Consider the following 19,159-nt stretch of genomic DNA (forward strand, 5'->3'; position numbering starts at 1 on the left):
ATTCTAGGACGAGGGAGATGTCTTCCTTTTTTAAAGAAAGGGGCTTCCCTTCCTCCACTATCAACTCTGCTCTGAAACACATCTCCCCCATTTCACATACATCTGCTCTCACTCCATCCTCCCGCCACCCCACTAAGAATAGGGTCCCCCTGGTCCTCACCTACCACCCCACCAGCCTCCGGGTCCAACATATTATTCTCCGTAACTTCCGCCACCTCCAACGGGATCCCACCACTAAGCACATCTTTCCCTCCCCCCATCTCTCTGCATTCCGCAGGGATCGCTCCCTACGCAACTCCCTTGTCCATTCGTCCCCCCCATCCCTCCCCACTGATCTCCCTCCTGGCACTTATCCGTGTAAGCGGAACAAGTGCTACAGTCGCCCTTACACTTCCTCCCTTACCACCATTCAGGGCCCCAAACAGTCCTTCCAGGTGAGGCAACACTTCACCTGTGAGTCAGCTGGGGTGATATACTGCGTCCGGTGCTCCCGATGTGGCCTTTTATATATTGGCGAGACCCAACGCAGACTGGGAGACCGCTTTGTTGAACACCTACGCTCTGTCCGCCAGAGAAAGCAGGATCTCCCAGTGGCCACACATTTTAATTCCACATCCCATTCCCATTCTGACATGTCTATCCACGGCCTCCTCTACTGTAAAGATGAAGCCACACTCAGGTTGGAGGAACAACACCTTATATTCCATCTGGGTAGCCTCCAACCTGATGGCATGAACATCAACTTCTCCAACTTCCGCTAATGCCCCACCTCCCCCTCGTACCCCATCTGTTACTTATTTTTATACACACATTCTTTCTCTCACTCTCCTTTTTCTCCCTCTGTCCCTCTTAATATACCCCTTGCCCATCCTCTGGGTCCCCCCCCCCCATCTTTCTTCCCGGACCTCCTGTGCCATGATCCTCTCGTATCCCTTTTGCCTATCACCTGTCCAGTTCTTGGCTCCATCCCTCCCCCTCCTGTCTTCTCCTATCATTTTGGATCTCCCCCTCCCCCTCCAACTTTCAAATCCCTTACTCACTCTTCCTTCAGTTAGTCCTGACGAAGGGTCTCGGCCTGAAACGTCGACTGCACCTCTTCCTAGAGATGCTGCCTGGCCTGCTGCATTCACCAGCAACTTTTATGTGTGTTGCTTCTCTTCCTTATGATGTGTTTGCAATGGCGGGGGGAGGCGAGGGTTGGTTAATAGGTGGAGGTGTCGATCAGCCTGACAGCTTGGGGAAGTAACTGATTTTTTTTCTTGCAACACACATAAAAAATGCTGGTGAACGCAGCAGGCCAGGCAGCAAATTTCGGAAGAGGTACAGTCGACGTTTCGGGCCGAGACCTTTTGTCAGGACTAACTGAAAGAGATAGTAAGAGATTTGAAAGGGGGAGATCCGAAATGACAGGAGAAGGCAGGAGGGGGAGGGATGGAGCTAAGAGCTGGAAAGTTGATTGGCAAAAGGGATACGAGAGGATCATAGGACGGGAGACCTAGGGAGAAAGAAAGAATTCTTTTACTTTTTTTTTTTTTTTTTTGAGTCTAATGGTTCTGGCGTAGCCTCTTCCATTATGGGAGCAGGACGAACAATCCATAAGCAGTGTCGCTTTACTTTTGCTCTATATATGCAAAATACAGTTCAGCAGAATTATAAAGTTACAGCTTGAGAAATGGAGTTAATAAAACGGAGAAAGTGAACAAGACCACAATTCAACTTCTTGTCAGAAATGAAGCATGAAATGTATGATTAACACTTCTGTGTACAGGCTGGACAAAAAATTTACAAGCTATTAGTTATAATGCAAATTGATATACACTATAAAATTATTGGATTTTACTTTCATTCATATTCTTGTGTCTATTGTGTGTATCTAACTTGTATCAAATTGACATGCTTGTCAGATACATGATATGTGCTTTGAGCAAGTAATGAATATTGTAATTGATATTTCTGAATACTGCAAACATTTCAGATCATCAATGCATTAGCCTTCCAAAAAGATTGAGCATGTAACTTGAACAATGATGAATGAGTAAATAAGTCAGCTGCTATCCATGTGGTATAATAAATTATAAAAGTGAAGAAATACTTAACTCACTTGTGGGGCTCCTGCGATTTTACATTTTCACAAGCATACAAGGTCGCTAAACTCAAGGAATGATTCAAAAACTGTATTTATAAAATTCTAAAACATACTTAAAAAATAAATGGCACTGTAGTTCCTGTCCCAGGCTTGACTCTACAACCAAGAAAACACACCCCTGACTCTGCTTCCTCAGGAGGCTGAGGTTTGGTATGCCCATGGCTCTGATCAGAATCCTACGCAGGTGCATTACAGCTTGTAACTGCTCCTCCCATTTAAAACAACAAAAAAAATTGTAGAGCTGTAAATGCAGCCAGCCAATCATGCAAACCAGCCATCCCTCCATTGACTCTGTCTACATTTACCACTGGCTTTGGAAGGCAGCCAAAATAATCAAGGATGGTGCGCACCCCTCCCCCCCAAAGACATTTCCCTTCTCCCCTCACCAGTCAAGAAAATACCAAAGCCTGAAAGCATGTATCACCTGACTTAAGGGCAGCTTCTCACGTACTGTTCACTCTTGATTTTGTACCGCTAGATAGTCTAAAAGTTCCTAACAACTGACAAATGAGTGTGCTTGGCTATATCTGTACCTCAGGTTTCACCAGTTTGAGCTGAGAAAAAAAATAAAACCTATAATAATAATAAAAAAAATAAATAAGCAATCAGTATCAGAAACGTGAGATGAAGACTCCATGAAAGTAAGTCTATGGGTGTAGAAACAGTTTAGTGATGGTGCAAGTGAAGTTGAGTGAAGTTATCCCCTTTGGTTCAGGAGCAATAACTGTTCCTGAACCTGGTGGTGGGAGTCCTGAGGCTCTTATATCTTTTTCCTGATGGCAGCTGCAAGAAATGACAATAACCTGGGTGGTGGTGGTGGGGTCCCTGATGGATGCTGCTTTCCTGCAACAATACTTTTTCATGATGGACTGGACCATATCCATGATTTTTTGTAGGCTTTTCCATTCAAGAACATTGATGTTTTCATACCAGGTCATAGTTCAACCAGTCAAATACTTCTTCATCATACATTTGTAGACGTTTGTCAAAGATTTAGAAGTCATGCCGAATCGTTATAAACTTCTAAGAAAGTAAAGGCACTAGTATGCTTTCTTTGTAATTGCACTTACAGTATGTGGTGGGCCCAGGACAGACCCTTTGAAATGTTAACATTGAGAAGTTCAAAGTTGCTGACCCTTTCCACCTGATACCCTGATGTGGACTGGCTCATGGGCTTCCGACTTCCTCCTCACGTAGTCAATAATCAGCTCCTTGGTCTTGCTGACATTGAGTGAGAGATTGTTATTGTGGCATCGCTCAACCGATGTGCAGATTCGTCACCACCTTTGATTTGGCCAACAGTGGTGTCATCAGCAAACTTAGATACGGCACTGGAGATATGCTTAGCCTTACTGTCACAAGTATAAACTGACAGAGCTGAGGGCTAAGCACACAGCCTTGTGGTGCACCTGTGCTGATAGAGACTGTGGAGATGTTGTTGCCAATATGAACTGACTTGGGTCTGCAAGAGAGGAAATCGATGACCCAACTGAACAAGGAAGTATTGAGGCCAAGGTCTTTCAGGTTGTATTCTGTATACATTCTGATATTAAATTGAACCATTGAAGCTTATTGATTAAGTTACAGTAGGGATGATAGTATTGAATGCTGAGCTGTAGTCAAAAAGAGAACAGTCTGTTGTATGCATCTTTGCTGCCCAGATGTTCCAAGGTAGAATGAAAAGTAAATGAAATGGCATTTGCTGTAAACCTCTTATACCGGTAGGCAAATTGGAGTGGATCCAAGTTGCTTCTCAAGCAGGAGTCAATGCATTTCATCACCAACCTCCCAAAGTACCTCATCATAGTGGTTATAAGTACCACCTGGACAATAGTCAATGAGGCAGGCAACCACATTCTTCTTAGGTACTGGTATAATTGAAGCCCGCTTGAAGTAGCCTGTTGAAGCAAAAAGATCTCAGTGAATTTTCCAGCTAATTGATCAGTATAGGCCTTTAGTACTCAAGTCAAATTCCCCATTTGGGCTGGATGCCTTTCGTAGGTTCACCCTCCAAAGCATGCTCCCACATTGGCCTCAGAGATTGAAATCACAGGGTCATTGGAGGCTGTGGGAGTTCATGAAGGTTCCTCCATGTTTTAATGGTCAAAACAATGTGATTGCATATATGTGATGGATCCAATACAGGCAATCAGATATGTTAATGCCCTTTAAAGCTGCTGATTTTCTCCACTGCCAATTCACTAATGTAGACTTACGCAAGTTTGCCTTAACTCATTCGTTTTACTGACCACGAGGGCAAATCAAGTTGACTAAACATTTATAGGCCAAGATGACCAGAAGGCTCTGAAGCCTTAGTCACTGAATATATTTATGAAAGCTTCTGGATACAAAAGCTATCAAGGTGTGTGACGAAAGAGGAAGTACATAACATTGTCAAAGAAAATCTGAAAACATTCAAAGGCTGCAATGGACTGCATCTGCTCCTATTTTCCCATGTACATGCAGACCCACATAACGCTATCCCTCGTAGCGCTGATTCGTTACAATGCAGTTATTCAATTCTTTATTGAAAATTTTTTCAAATCACAAAAATTAATTCTGAACAACACTTAAAACTTCAAGAGCAGCCGCCATTACAGTAAGCAATCAGCCAATGAAGAGTGCTTTATTGGCTGTATATTTGTGTGCTGTAGCACTTACTTTTTATTTGCAGTTATTTTGTAAATAACACTATTCTTTGCATTTCTGGTTAGATGCTAACTGCATTTCATTGGCTTTGTATCTGTACTCGGCACAATGACAATAAAGTTGAATTTAGTCTAATCTTTACATATGTTCTGTCTCCCCTGCGTGTGTAAACGTTCTTGCTCCCTTGCCAATTTATTCCATTTTTTTTATCCATAACGCCTGGAAAACAGCTTGTAACTTCCAGTGAGGGTAGTACGTCTAGGATGTCCAGGAAAAGAATTAGCATGGATGTGAAACTCCTAGGATCTCAGACGGAACCGGTCACCCAAAACATCGTTGAACTGGCTAATGAAGTAGGATTAGAGGATGTTAATTATGGCGATGTTGAAGAATTACTGCATTTGCATGGTGAGAGCCTTAATAACAAAGAGCTTCAAGAATTGGCAGAGCAATGCATCCTGGGTGAATCTGAGATCACAACTGGAGGAGAGGAAACACTAGCAAGAAATCTCACCACAAAATTCCTCAGCATTAGCATCACAGAAATCATGCACTAGTTCCTCGACAATGACCCTGACTGGGAGCAAAGCAACAAGGCAAAGAAAGAAAGGTGTACTAGTCATGATTTCCTGCTACTGAGAACTGCTTCATGAAAGGAAGCTTAAGAAAAGGCAGTCAAATCTCGATGCCTACATGAAGAAGCCAAAGTTAGAGGAGAACCCACAAGCTGGTGCCTCCTCTAAGGTACAACCACAGCCTGCTTCTCTCTACTGCTGCGATGTGTTGCTGCTCCACTGATGTACAGGTTAGGCCTATTTCGTCTTTATTACTCCATGAATTACTGTGTATACATAAAATAATAATATTTCAGGTTTGATGTCTTAAAATCAGGCACACATGTCCATTTATGTAATGTTATAATGACCCTGCATAGTGCTAGTTTACATGGCGCTCCACTTCCGAGGAATGCATCCTCAGGGTTAAGCGGAACCTGAGTGCACTGTTCTTCAATGGCAGCTCCTCAGGACTGCTCAGTAACATTTTTGATATTTTTCCATTTCCGCTTCATCATCTGCATCAAACAAAATGCAGTCCACAGAAACTTTCCTCTATGTGTTGTTGATCCTTACCATAATTTCAAGTACTTAGCGCTCTTACAAATATTCTAAAAGCTGATTGAATACCCTTACCTAATCTCTACCTAGAACTGTTTGCCGGGTAAACAAAAAGAACCATAATTTCTGATTTCTTTTCCTCTTTCCTCCTCTCCCCTTCAGGTTAAGCTGCACAAGTTCTACCTTGTTTTAAAGGAGCAATCCACAAGCATCTCAGTATTGTTCAATGGGAATACAAGTTTCCCCCACCATCTAAAGGTAGAAAGTTCCTATGAAACGGTTCGTAAGCCGGAATGTTGTAAAGCAAAGAAGCAATTATCATTTATTTATATGTGGGAAAAGCTTGTGAGCATTCGCAGACACAAAAATAACCTAGCAAATCATGCCAAATAACACATAAAACCTAAAATAACTGTAACATACAGTAAAAGCAGGAATGATATGATAAATACACAGCCTATATAAAGTAGAAATACTTCTCTACAATCATTGTCGCACTGTTCTCCGTAGCGAAAATCTCACGCAAGCGCTCTCAGCAGAAACACTCTCTCCAGTAATCTTTAAGCTATGAAGCTGCCAAATCATACCAAATAACACATAAAAATACACAGCCTATATAAAGTAGAAATAATGTATGTACAATGTAGTATCACTTACCGGAATTGGAAAGACAGCGCCCAGCACACTGATGATAGTGTGCTAGGCTGAGTCTTTGGAGGTTGGAGTGGTACAGTGGTTCCCACCTCCAGGCCGCCGACTGATACCGATCCGCGAAGAATACAGCGATACAGCAGTAGCCGAGGTGCATCCAGCACATCTTTAAGAAAAAAGCCGAAATAGACAAGCTAATTAATTAGGTGCCGCCTGGCACGTAAATGTCGGCCCAGATCAGAAGCGACGCAATCGGCAATCGCCTCTGATCTGGGCCGACATTTACGTGCCGGGCGGCACCTAATTAATTAGCTTGCTTATTTCAGCTTTTTTCTTAAAGATGCGTTGGGTGCGTACCGGCTACCGCTGCATTCTCCGCGGCAACGTATCGGTCTACAGTCCGGGGGTTGGGGTGGTGGGACACTGGGGTGTCATCTTGTTGTCTGTTTCCATCAGGGCAGGCAGGACATCTTCTTCTATGTCAATAGACAATAGATGCAGTAGGCCATTCGGTCCTTCAAGCCAGCACCGCCATTCACTGTGATCATGGCTGATCATCCACTATCAGTATCCAGTTCCTGCCTTATCCCCATAACCTTTGATTCCACTATCTTTAAGAGCTCTATCCATCTCTTTTTTGAAAGCATCCAGAGACTTGGCCTCCACAGCCTTCTGGGGCAGAGCATTCCATATATCCACCACTCTCTGGGTGAAAAAGTTTTTCCTCAACTCTGTTCTAAATGACTTACCCCTAATTCTTAAACTGTGGCCTCTGGTTCTGGACTCTCCCATCAGTGGGAACATGCTTCCTGCCTGCAGTGTGTCCAATCCCTTAATAATCTTATATGTTTCAATAAGATCCCGCTCAGCCTTCTAAATTCCAGAGTATACAAGCCTAGTCGCTCCAATCTTTCAACATACGACAGTCCTGCCATCCCGGGAATTAACCTTGTGAACCTACGCTGCACTCCCTCAATAGCAAGAATATCCTTCCTCAAATTTGGAGACCAAACCTGCACACAGTACTCCAGGTGTGGTCTCACCAGGGCCCTGTACAGCTGCAGAAGGACCTCTTTGCTCTTATACTCAATTCCCCTTGTTATGAGGGCCAGAATGCCATTAGCTTTTTTTCACTGCCTGCTATACTTGCATGCTTGCTTTCAGTGACTAATGTACAAGAACACCTAGATCTCATTGTGCTTCCCCTTTTCCTAACTTGACTCCATTTAGATAATAATCTGCCTTCCCGTTCTTACCACCAAAGTGGATAACCTCACATTTATCCACATTAAACTGCATCTGCCATGCATCTGCCCACTCACCCAGCCTGTCCAAGTCACCCTGCATTCTCATAACATCCTCCTCACATTTCACACTGCCTCCCAGCTTTGTGTCATCGGCAAATTTGCTAATGTTACTTTTAATTCCCTCACCTAAATCATTAATATACATTGTAAGCAGCTGCGGTCCGAGCACTGAACCCTGCGGTACCTCACTGGTCACCGCCTGCCATTCCGAAGGGGACCCGTTAATCACCACTCTTTGTTTTCTGTCAGCCAGCCAATTTTCAATCCATGTCAGTACTCTGCCCCCAATACCATGTGCCCTAATTTTGCCCACTAATCTCCTGTGGGATTTATCAAATGCTTTCTGAAAGTCCAGGTACACTACATCCACTGGCTCTCCCTTGTCCATTTTCATAGTTACATCCTCAAAAAATTCCAGATTAGTCAAGCACGATTTCCCCTTCATAAATCCATGCTGACTCGGACCAATCCTGTTACTACTATCCAGATGTGTTGTAATTTCATCTTTTATAATTGACTCCAGCATCTTTCCCACCACCGACGTCAGGCTAACTGGTCTATAATTCCGTTTTCTCTCTTCCTCCCTTCTTGAAGAGAGGGACAACATTAGCCACCCTTCAATCCACAGGAACTGATCCTGAATCTATAGAACATTGGAAAATGATTACCAATGCGTCCACGATTTCTAAAGCCACCTCCTTAAGTACCCTGGGATGCAGACCATCAGGTCCTGGGGACTTATCAGCCTTCAGACCCAACAGCCTATCCAACACCATTTCCTGCCTAATATAAATTTCCTTCAATCCATCCATTACCCTAGGTCTTTTGTCCACTATTACTATGTCTGCCTGCCTCGATGTCGAAGGTCGAGGTTCGTCGTCTGCTGTGGCTGATCTGGAGGCTTGCTTGACTGCTTAGCCTCATGCATTTTCCTATCATACAGTTCTTTGTAAGCACTCAGACCATCTTGCAAGTATGCCCTAAACCGACGTACCCTTCCAAAATTAAAGTCGTACTTTATCATTGCAGCGAAAATCTCACGCAGTTGCTTCACAATCAGTTCCTGGACGACTTCACTTTCAGTCTGTTCACTACTGCATTCAGTTTCGATTGTTATCCTTTCCTCTTCCAATTGCATCATCTCTTCACCTATCAGTTCTTGGTCATGGGATGCCAAAACCTCTTCAACATCATCTTCATCAACTTCCACAAGCCAAACTCACTTTGTCCTTACTTCGTTCACCACGACTGAAACGCTTAATTATGTCTAGTTTTACTCTAAGTATAACACCCTTATGAGCTCTTTTAGGCTTTTCCGATACCTTAGAACTCATCTTGCAAACAGATGCTGACAGGCACGTGTTTAAACAATGCCAGTGAGAATGCAGTTCTGAATCCGGGGGAGGAGCGGCCGCTTGCGGCGCATGCTGCTTTTTTTTGCGCGCTGCCTTTTATCGTAACAGTGAGAACAGGTAACTAATATAGGTCTTTCGTAACAGTGAGGTTTCGTAAAGCGAACGTTCGAAAAGTGGGGGACACCTGTATCCCATAGTAAAGTGAAGAATGGTGCATGCATGAGAAAGAACAAGACAATCTTGTGGCTCACTGAGCAAGAAGATATACTGTCCAACTCGTGTTTTCAACATTTCCTTTGCATTACTGACAGAGCATTCAGCTTTGTTGCTGATGCCAGATGATAAAAACACATTAAAATATACAAACAGTCGCTGAAAGATACAAGTGGCGATATGAGCCATTAACAGAGACCAACTATTCTGACAAACGTTTAACTTCAAAAGTTAGCAATATTTTCCAGTTGGTTGCTGAGTGGTAGAAGGACCCTTTGGTAATGCTTTGCGTTTTCTTTCTTTATCTACCGGAATCCGGGCAGTGCTGGCAAGGGCAGAATTTATTACCCAGCCCTGATGATACTGCAGTGATGAGCAGACTTCATGAACAGTTGTTCTGATGTCATTCTTCAGGTGAAGGTACACTTAAAATGCTATTGGGAAGTTCTAGGATTTTGACCCAGTGAGAAAGTAGCAACATCAATATAGCAACAGTGAGAACAGTTGCAACATCTTGGTTAGGATGGCGTGCCCCTTAGACAGAATCATTCAGGTGATGGTGTTCCCATGCACCTGAATTACTGGTCTTATGTAACAGCTATGTGATTGGGAAGTGCTTGTGAAATACTCTAGATGAGTAACTACAGTGCATTTTGTAGAAGATACAGGCAACCCCAATGATAGAGCCATTCAGGCTGCAGAAATTTAATCTTACCAAATTCACAAATCACTACGCAGAAGTCTGATTTATGAAATAAAATTCACTCTTAGAGACTTAGTGGTAAAAATTTTATAAATACAAAATGTGAAAGAAACAAATTTTGATTCTTTTTATTCTTTTTCAACTCACATCCTTTGATGCATGACGTTTATGCATTGTGGGTTCATTTCGCTGCCTAGCAGTACCCAACTCCCAAACCCAAAAAGTTTTCCACATATTTATGCTCAAGATGAAACATAGCGCTCAAGTTTGTCAAGTTGTGAACCTAAAAAACTGTTAGTTGTTGTCATATCATTAAACCATCTTATTTAATTTGCTGTGAACCAGAAGCTGTGATACTCATCATTAATGTTAAGAGATGAACAACGCATCTCCACTCATGGGATTCAACTGAAAATTCGATTTTACATGGCAGAAAACTGTTATACAAAACATAAAGGGTGTTGAGGGTGGATGGCGTACCAATCAAAAAGGCAGTTGCACCCTCGTGGTACAAAGCCTCTTAACAGTTGTAGTTAGCAAGTAGGGAGTAGGAATTATTCTGACTTCTGGCATGGAGATGGTGGAAAGGCTTTAGGACATGTCAGCAAATCATTTACTACAAGATACCCAGTCTCTGACCTATTCTTGCTACAAGGTGTGTGGCTGGTCCTGTTGAATTTTTGGTCAATGGTAACCATAGAGGATGTTGGTGGTGGGAGATGTGGCAACGTCACTGAATGTCCTGCCGTAGGTGATTAATCTCTCTCATCACACATCATTGTTGCCTGTCACTTTGGCATTATAGAGACTTTAATACTGTGGGCAGACACTCTCAATTCAATTGTGGAATTTAACTCTTCCGTTCACAACTGGAACTGTGATGATGTCTTAAACCAAGAAATCTGGTGAATCCCAGCTGTGGATTGGAGAGCATAGGCTGCAATCAATGGCATTTTCATCACTTTACTGATGATTAAGAACAGACTAAATAGACTTCCATTAGTTTAATTGGAATTATCCTGCTTTTTAGTGAACAAGATACACCTAGGCAATTTTCCACGTGACTGAAAAGATGCCAGCCCTGTAATTTTGAGTAGCTATCTATTAGAATGAAGAAATAGTTCAGTCCTAGTTGAATATCAAATCAATGTGCACATAATCTAGAACAGCTGAGCTGGCTATCACCATCTGTTTTCTGGATTGCCCTGTAGTCCTGATGCATCATGCAGCAGTCACCCTGAACAGATTAAGATATGGTAAAGTTACTTCCCATGGTAGGAGATTCTCAGACAAGAGGGCACAACTTCAGGATTGAAGGATGTCCTTTTAGAACTGAGATGCGGAGAAATTACTTTAGTCAGAGGGTGGTAAATCTGTGGAATTCGTTGCCACAAGTGGCTGTGGAGGCCAAGTCATTAGGTGTACTTAAGGCAGAGATAGACAGGTTCTTGATTAGCCAGGGCATCAAAGGGTATGGGGTGACTGCAGGGGAGTGGGGGTGACTGAACGAATTGGATCAGCCCATGATTGAATGGCGGAGCAGACTCGACGGGCTGAATGGCCTACTTCTGCTCCTAAATCTTATGGTCTTATGATTGACGATATCATAAATTTCACTAGCCTCTGGGTGAAATGAAAATTCTACCCATCTTAGTCCTGAATGGCCAACCTCTGAGTACTGATTCTAGACAGCCAAGTGAAACATCAAGACCACATCCACCCCACAAAAGCAATAAAAATTTCAAGCATTTCAATCACATCAGTTTTTATACCTTTCCTCATTTGAGAAACTCATTATCGCAGGAATTAATCTGCTGAACCTCAATTAACTTTGATCCCTTGATTCAAAAATCACTGATTCAGATCATGAACTGTGATCTCAGCATCAATCCTTGGGAAGTCACTGGTCTTAAATTCACAATCCAAAACTGAATAATTTATTCCTACTGTTTTGTCTGTTCAATCTTCCATGTATAAAAGAAAATGAGTTCATATAAGGAGGATAAAAAGTGACCAAAATAAGAGTAAGAAACAGAGTTACTTTAAACTAAGATGTCTATATGAGGAGCATTTGATGGCTCAGAGCCTGTACTCACTGGAGTTTAGAAGAATGAGGGGGGAATCTAATTGAGAGCTATTGAATATTGAAAGGCCTAGAAAGAGTGGACATAGAGAAGATGTTTCCTATAGTGCAGGAGTCTCAGACCAGAGGGAACAGCCTCAGAATAGAAAGACGTCCCTTTAAACCAGAGATGAGGAGGAATTTCATTATCCAGATGCTGATGAATCTGTGGAATTCATTGTCACAGACAGCTGTGGAGGCCAAGTTACTGGGTATACTTAAAGTGGAGGTTGATAGGTTCTTTATTAGTAAGGGTGTCAAAGGTAGGAGAATGGGATTGAAAGGGATAATAAGTCAGCCATGATGGAATGACGGAGCAGACCCAACAGGCCAAATGGCCATATTCTGTGCTTGTATCTATGATCTTATGTTGACAAAAGCAAAAATACTACGAGCAGCGAAAACCTGCCAATCTGGCAAAATGTGTGGAGAATCTAAGTTTACATTATAGTCAATGATCCTTCCTTGGCCTAAAATGCTTTTAACTCTCCACAAATCTTTGAGAGCTCCAATATTTTCTCTTTCTTTTGTATTATATTTGACTTAACGTTCCAAAGTGATTCACAAGCAGCTAACTAAACTACTTGGAGGAACATTTACAAAACCCAAGTAAATCATTATTGAACGAGACTTGCATCTTTATGAAGTGATGTCTTTTTGGATCAATCTTTGAATCCAATGTCCTTATCTGGGTGTTCAGATGAATTGATTAGACACAATACAATGCATAATTGAAAGACTAGGAAATCATGCATCTTGGACAAATATCATAGAAGAGTGAGAGATAAACCAACCATTAGTTAATTTACAAAACACGAGAGACAACAGATGCTGGAATCGGTAACAATACACAACCTGCTGGAGGATCTTAGCACATCGAGTAGCATCAGTGGGAGGAAAGAAACTGCCAATATTTTGGAACCCTGTGCCAGGACCCAAAATATCAACAATTTCTTTCCTCCCGGCAATGCTGCTCAACCTGCTGAGTTGCTCCAGCAAATTGTTGCTATTAGTTCATTAGAGCTCTGTAGACATTTGTTGCAGTTGCATTTTAAAAAGGTAACATATTGATTATTAAGCACTCAAAATTTTTAGGACATTTCTATTAATAACTGGCTCTTGATCTTCATTTGCTACCACAAGTAACATACTACTGATATAACCATTCAGATAACACAAGTTTAGGATAGTTAACATACATCTGCCCCCATTTGTTGAGCTTTGCTTTTCAAGTGTTCTGAAATGTTATGTAAAGTTTTTAAAAATTAATTTGATTAAAATGAAGATAAAGTAGTCCTTTCAAAAATATCGATGAAATCCTGATAAACCAAGAAGCGATGCATAAAGTAATAACATTTTTTACTCCTCTAACCTAAGCTCAATTACTACAAAACTTGAACAGCTCTAAATAAAACATTTTAAACAAATTAATTTTGTTTGTACACTATTAATAGAGAATGGTTCCTTTTTTTTGGCGCGTGCCTGCACGCGTGCGAGTCTGTGCGTGTACATCTGCATGTCCATGTGTGCATCCGTGATGATGTCTTCTTCATGGCTTTTACAAGGTGCTGAGCGAAAGAGAGACTGTGTCGCGCGCCACTCCTCACACAGACATTTTCGCAGTATTTTCCCTTTTTATTTTACGAGGTCAAGTTGCGATCCCCACACTCAACCCAGCATGGATGGAAAGCGTACTCGGGGGCAGACCCAACTAGTTTCGAACCCGGGAACCTCCGCTCCCAGGTCTGATATCATTGCGCCACCAGCCGGCCTGAGAATGGTTTCTAAACAATGCTATCCATATAGAGTTGAAGCAACAATTAAAAAATAATTGATGCAAAGTAAACATTATCACACTGTGGCAATTCAACATTACACCATGATACTCTTCATAGTGATAGACTACCCTGGGGCGTGAGATCCAGAGGTTACGTTATAGGACCAGCTATCCTGAGGACTGGACTGGTTATCCAGAGTGAAAATCCAAATTCTATTTTGGCAGACAGGGTACTTAAATTCAGTTAATTAAGCAAAAAGCTGGTTTCATCAATTACGATACTATCGAATTGCTATAAAAACCCAACTGGTTCACTAATGTTCTTTAATTAAAAACTTGTCATCCTGACATATCCTGGCCTATTTATATTACTCCAGTGATAGAAAGCTGGTTAACTGTCCTTTAAAATAGCCTAGAAAGCTACTTGGGGATAACCTGGGGCATTAATTAATTAATTAACCTGGGCCAAAGATGCTTGTTGATTTAGCATAAATGAAAATAACAGGGTGGTAAGCTGGAAGAAGATTGTCAGTCATAAAATTTTCTATTTCAGTTGAAATAATATTGTGTGTGGTGGACCAAAGTGACTTACTCTCAGCCCTCTAGCCAACAGTACCTGCTCATCAGGAAGTTACACAAAATAATACAGTAATTTTCTTGCGGAATGATGCATGATAACACAATTTCTCCTCTCCCTGCCACCATCTAAAATGGTCTTCCTCTCAAAGACAATGAGATTATACATTGGCCATTTTTAAAAATGAAATCACACCCTTCTGTGTATTTCTGACAATATAGACTTCTCTTACCTTTTCCATAATAAGCCTGTTGTTGCTGAAACAGCTGTCACTCCAGCAAATGTTACTATCATTAATCTGTGCCGACGCTTATTTGTGGTTGCTGCTGCTCTATAGTATTGTCTGGAGAAGTTGCCAAAAACTGCCATTGCAGGCAGAATTCTGAAGTGAAACATTCTGCAAGTAGAACCAGAAAATATTTACTGTCATTCACATTTTCTGTCCGCTTAACCATTTTTACTGGAATTTAATGTTCAGTTCTTGAGCTAGGGTTGGGTACCCCTTCTTCATAAGAGTCATGTTTGAACTGAAATGTTATCCAAAGAATCTTGTACTAATTCATAAGCTAAGAGGATTGGGGATATTAAGAAGCCTACTGAGTTACCTGTTTAATATTTCAACCTCAACAAATACCAGTAGAAATGGTTGAGTTGATTATTCATGGAGGCCTCTCATCAGACCACATTCTATGCCCATCCACAGAAAAATAGTGAACAACATCGAAAAGAAATTAGGTGATCAAATGATGCTTTGGGTCCTTACTGAGTACAATATCTCTTACTCGGTGCCATGAACTATCTACCTTTTCCCTCTTTTATACAGAATACTGTAGGATTTACTCAGTAAGTTTGTGAGAACATTTCTACATGCTGGATTGGATATCACAACTACTTACAAGGATAACATTTATTCTGTATGTTGCACATTGAGACTTCCTATAAGCATGAAAAGACTTACAAGAATTTCATTACTTTCTGTTTGGAAATTATCGAACTTGGAAAACGTGGACCTGCCTTGTAGGTAGCAGCTTGTTTCAAATTTCTACCACCACCAAATACAAAGTGAACAATGATTAAGAAATGCTAATGTGAACACCAGGATTCACAAACTTCAGATGTTTTTCAGACATCAGATCCATGCTCAAATTAATGCCACTTCTTCAGCAGAGGTAAAGCAACATCATGCACCTCCATGAGTTTTTTGCTACATCAAGATAAGTGAGACATTCTCTTATGAGAAATTATATCCTACAATCAATACCTTCCCTTTCACAAAATATCTGATTAGATTGTAAAAAAAAAATGGATAATTCAAAAATTAGTTTTAAGCATTCATGCTAATGACAATGGGTTAAATTTTGAAATCTTGGCAAGAATTTTGATTCCTGGATAATTTAAAATCAATAATTAACAAGGCCTCTGATCTAACAACCTAAATGCAATCCCATTATACATTTCTTCAGTATAAATATTCTGGCAGTCATTCTCCAAAGTCAATTTGAAATTTTCTGTTTATCTATAAACTCTAACAGACTTTAAAGTATTTTATCATATCTATTTTACTTACTCCCGAGCTTCTCCAAAATCCTGTCTGCAACTTCAAATGGGCAAGGCTTAGAAATAGATCTAACAGTATATTCCTTCCAAATACTGTCACTTCAACAATATTATATACATTGTTAACTCAAAAGTGGAACTTGAAATGAAACAAGGATATAATAGTGTACCTTTGCATTTTTCACTGTAATAGAAGCAAAACTTTAAACATATGGGGCAGCTAGCGTGACACTGCTACAGCTTGGGGCGTTGGAGTTTGGAGTTTAATTCCAGTTTGTCTATAAAGAGTTTGGACTTTCAAACTATTATGATTATTGTGATAAAGGCATGGTGGCAGTAAGATTAATCACAAATAAAATGAAAAATAATACATGACTTTCTTTTTACTCAGGTGCAATCAATCTCTGGAAAATGTTATCCTTGGTCACTTCTCCAGTTTCTTACAAAATTAGTTTGCCCCAGATCTTGGCTATTGTTCACCTCTCAAAACTGTCCCCCTCTCCAATTTATATCCCCATAGGAAGAGCTCAGCTTCCAACTCATTGCAAGCAGAGAATCCCTGGAGGGAGTAAAGGCCCATTAGCTCATTTGAAATCATTTTGCTAACTCTCAGTCTAACTTCAAAAGACAACCATCCAAACCAACAATTTAACCACAATTTTGGCTCAACTTTCTTTTGATTGCTAGTGCACTATTCATTTAAGTATTTATAGCTTCAATAATAGAGTTAGTTATGTAACAGACCTATAACATGAGTAATTATGAACAATTCTTAACTTCCCAAGGTGTCAAGTGTAGAAATCAAATTTCAATTAATTACAATATTAAAACTAGAGAACGTACCATGCAGAGAGAAAGCAAATTGAATGAGAACACTTTTGAGGACTTGGTTGGCTAACCAATGTAAGCTGCATAATAGGTCTTACATTTCAGTAATTAAATACTTAATACCACTTGGAGATACTCTGCTCTCCCTTTATGCTGATTACTTTTATAAAGATAAACTGAAGAGCATTTTCTTGTACAGATATGGGATGAGATCTAAAAGTCCTTGAAAATATCTTTGTACATGCAAACATTTTAATGGACATTATCCAACAAGTTGAAGAGAATAACTTGTTTATTCAAATTAACATTAAACACTCAATATTCTATTCTTCTCAAACTGCAATCATTAATATGCCAGAAATGATTACCATAGCATATTGTAGAAAATTTGGACAGTTTAATATTGTGGCAATTTACCTACAATTCTCAATAGCTCTGTAGTGCTGTCTCAAAATACAGAATGAGCTCAGTAAACCTCTGTGGAGGATAAAAACCAAAGGGGAGATACACTGAGTGGCCACTTTATTAGGGACAAATATCTAATCAGCCAAACATGTGGCAGCAACTTAATATATAGAAGCATGCAGATATGGTAAGGGGGTTCAGTTGTTGTTCAGCCCAAACATGAGAATTGGGAAGAAATGTGATCTAAGTGACTTTGACCATAGTATGACTGTTGGTGCCAGACAAGATAGTTTGAGTATCTCAGAACCTGCTGATTTCCTGTGATTTTCACAAGCAACAGTCTCTGGAGTTTACAAGTGCAAAAAACAAGACACATCCAGACAGTGGCAGTTCTGTGTGCGAAAACACCATGTTAATGAGAAGAGTCAATTGAGAATAGCCAGACTGGTTCAAGATCACAGGAAGGTAACAGGAATTTAAATAATCACGTGTTACAATAGTGGTGTGCAGAAGAGCATCTCTGAATGCATAACAGGTCCAACCTTGAAGAGGATGGGCTATAGCTGCAGAAGACCACAAGCATACACTCAGTGGCTTCTGGAGGTAGCTAACAAAGTGGCCACTGAATGTAAATTGAATATACGGATCGAACAATGTAGCCATCGTGCTGTATCTCTTAAGGGGCATAGATGTGGAAAGGTACAGGTCTAAGTTCTCCATTCCTGGAGAAAGACAAGAACAAAGTAATGTTCAGAGTGAGGAAAAAAATAAAAATCTATGAGAAAGGACTTCCTCTAGCATAAGGTTCCTGGGCAAATTGAATACTAAATACAGTGCAAGTAATTTCCTGAGATTAATGTTGCCTGAATATTCCTACCCAAGATAAATTTGCTTGTATTCTATAATTACATCTCATATATCAGCAATCAACATCAAAATCTTGAAAATATATTACGCTGTTTTAGAAATAAATTGTAGAGATGATAGATTTTAAATTACTCAGCACAGAAGGCAATTCCGCAGTGATATGCCAGAGAAATACTGCCACAACTAATTATATACAATAATTATGGTGGTAGATTATGTCCAAATAAGAGCATAGAAAGCATCCTTCAAAGGAAAAAAGAATTTAGGCTGCCATTGCCATTGTTTGGCAAATCTCAATTATACTAATAGATTTGTATTCAGCAAAAAAAAGTTTTACTTTCCTCATGTTGCCTTGTACAACATTTTGTTAAATGCATTATCTTAATTATTACCAGTTGTCAATAACTAACCAAAGTATCTATTGTTATGCATTCCTCATATCCAAACAGAGAGAGAAGTGTGGCATAAACACAAGAAATTCTGCAGGTGCTGAAGATCCAGAACAACCCGCAAAATGCTGAAGGGACTCAGCAGGTTAGACATCTTCTATACAGGAGAATAAACAGTCAATGTTTCAAGCTGTAGGACTGGAAAGAAAAGGGGCAGAGGCCAGAATAAAAAGGCGAGGAGAGGGGAGCTGACAGGTGATGGGTGGGACCAGGAGAGGGATAAGGTGGGTAGTTGGGGAGCAAGGACAAAGTACAAAGCTAGAGGTGATAGGTGAAAGAAGTAAAGAGCTGAAGGAGGAATCTAATAGATGACATTAGACCGTGGAGGAAAAGGAAGGAGGGGAACCAGAAGGAGGTGATGGGCAGGTGATGAGAAGAGAAGGGGTAACCAGAATGAAGAAAAGGAAAATAGAGGACACAGGGAGGAGAAATTACTGG

The 19,159-nt window shown here is 40.6% G+C and overlaps 1 protein-coding gene across 3 annotated transcripts in view; it reads right to left on the reverse strand.

Moving 5' to 3' along the window:
• micu1 (mitochondrial calcium uptake 1) overlaps positions 1–19,159 on the reverse strand; it is a 130,017-nt gene that overhangs the window by 83,265 nt on the left and 27,593 nt on the right. For all 3 annotated transcript variants that reach the window (XM_072282652.1, XM_072282650.1, XM_072282651.1), the window contains exon 3: positions 14,848–15,012. In XM_072282652.1, coding sequence (XP_072138753.1) covers positions 14,848–15,011 — 164 coding nt within the window. In that variant the 5' untranslated portion in view covers position 15,012. The remainder of the gene's footprint in view (positions 1–14,847; positions 15,013–19,159) is intronic.

The sequence above is a fragment of the Mobula birostris genome, chromosome 18 (genome assembly GCF_030028105.1).
Source record: "Mobula birostris isolate sMobBir1 chromosome 18, sMobBir1.hap1, whole genome shotgun sequence".
NCBI lineage: Eukaryota > Metazoa > Chordata > Chondrichthyes > Myliobatiformes > Myliobatidae > Mobula > Mobula birostris.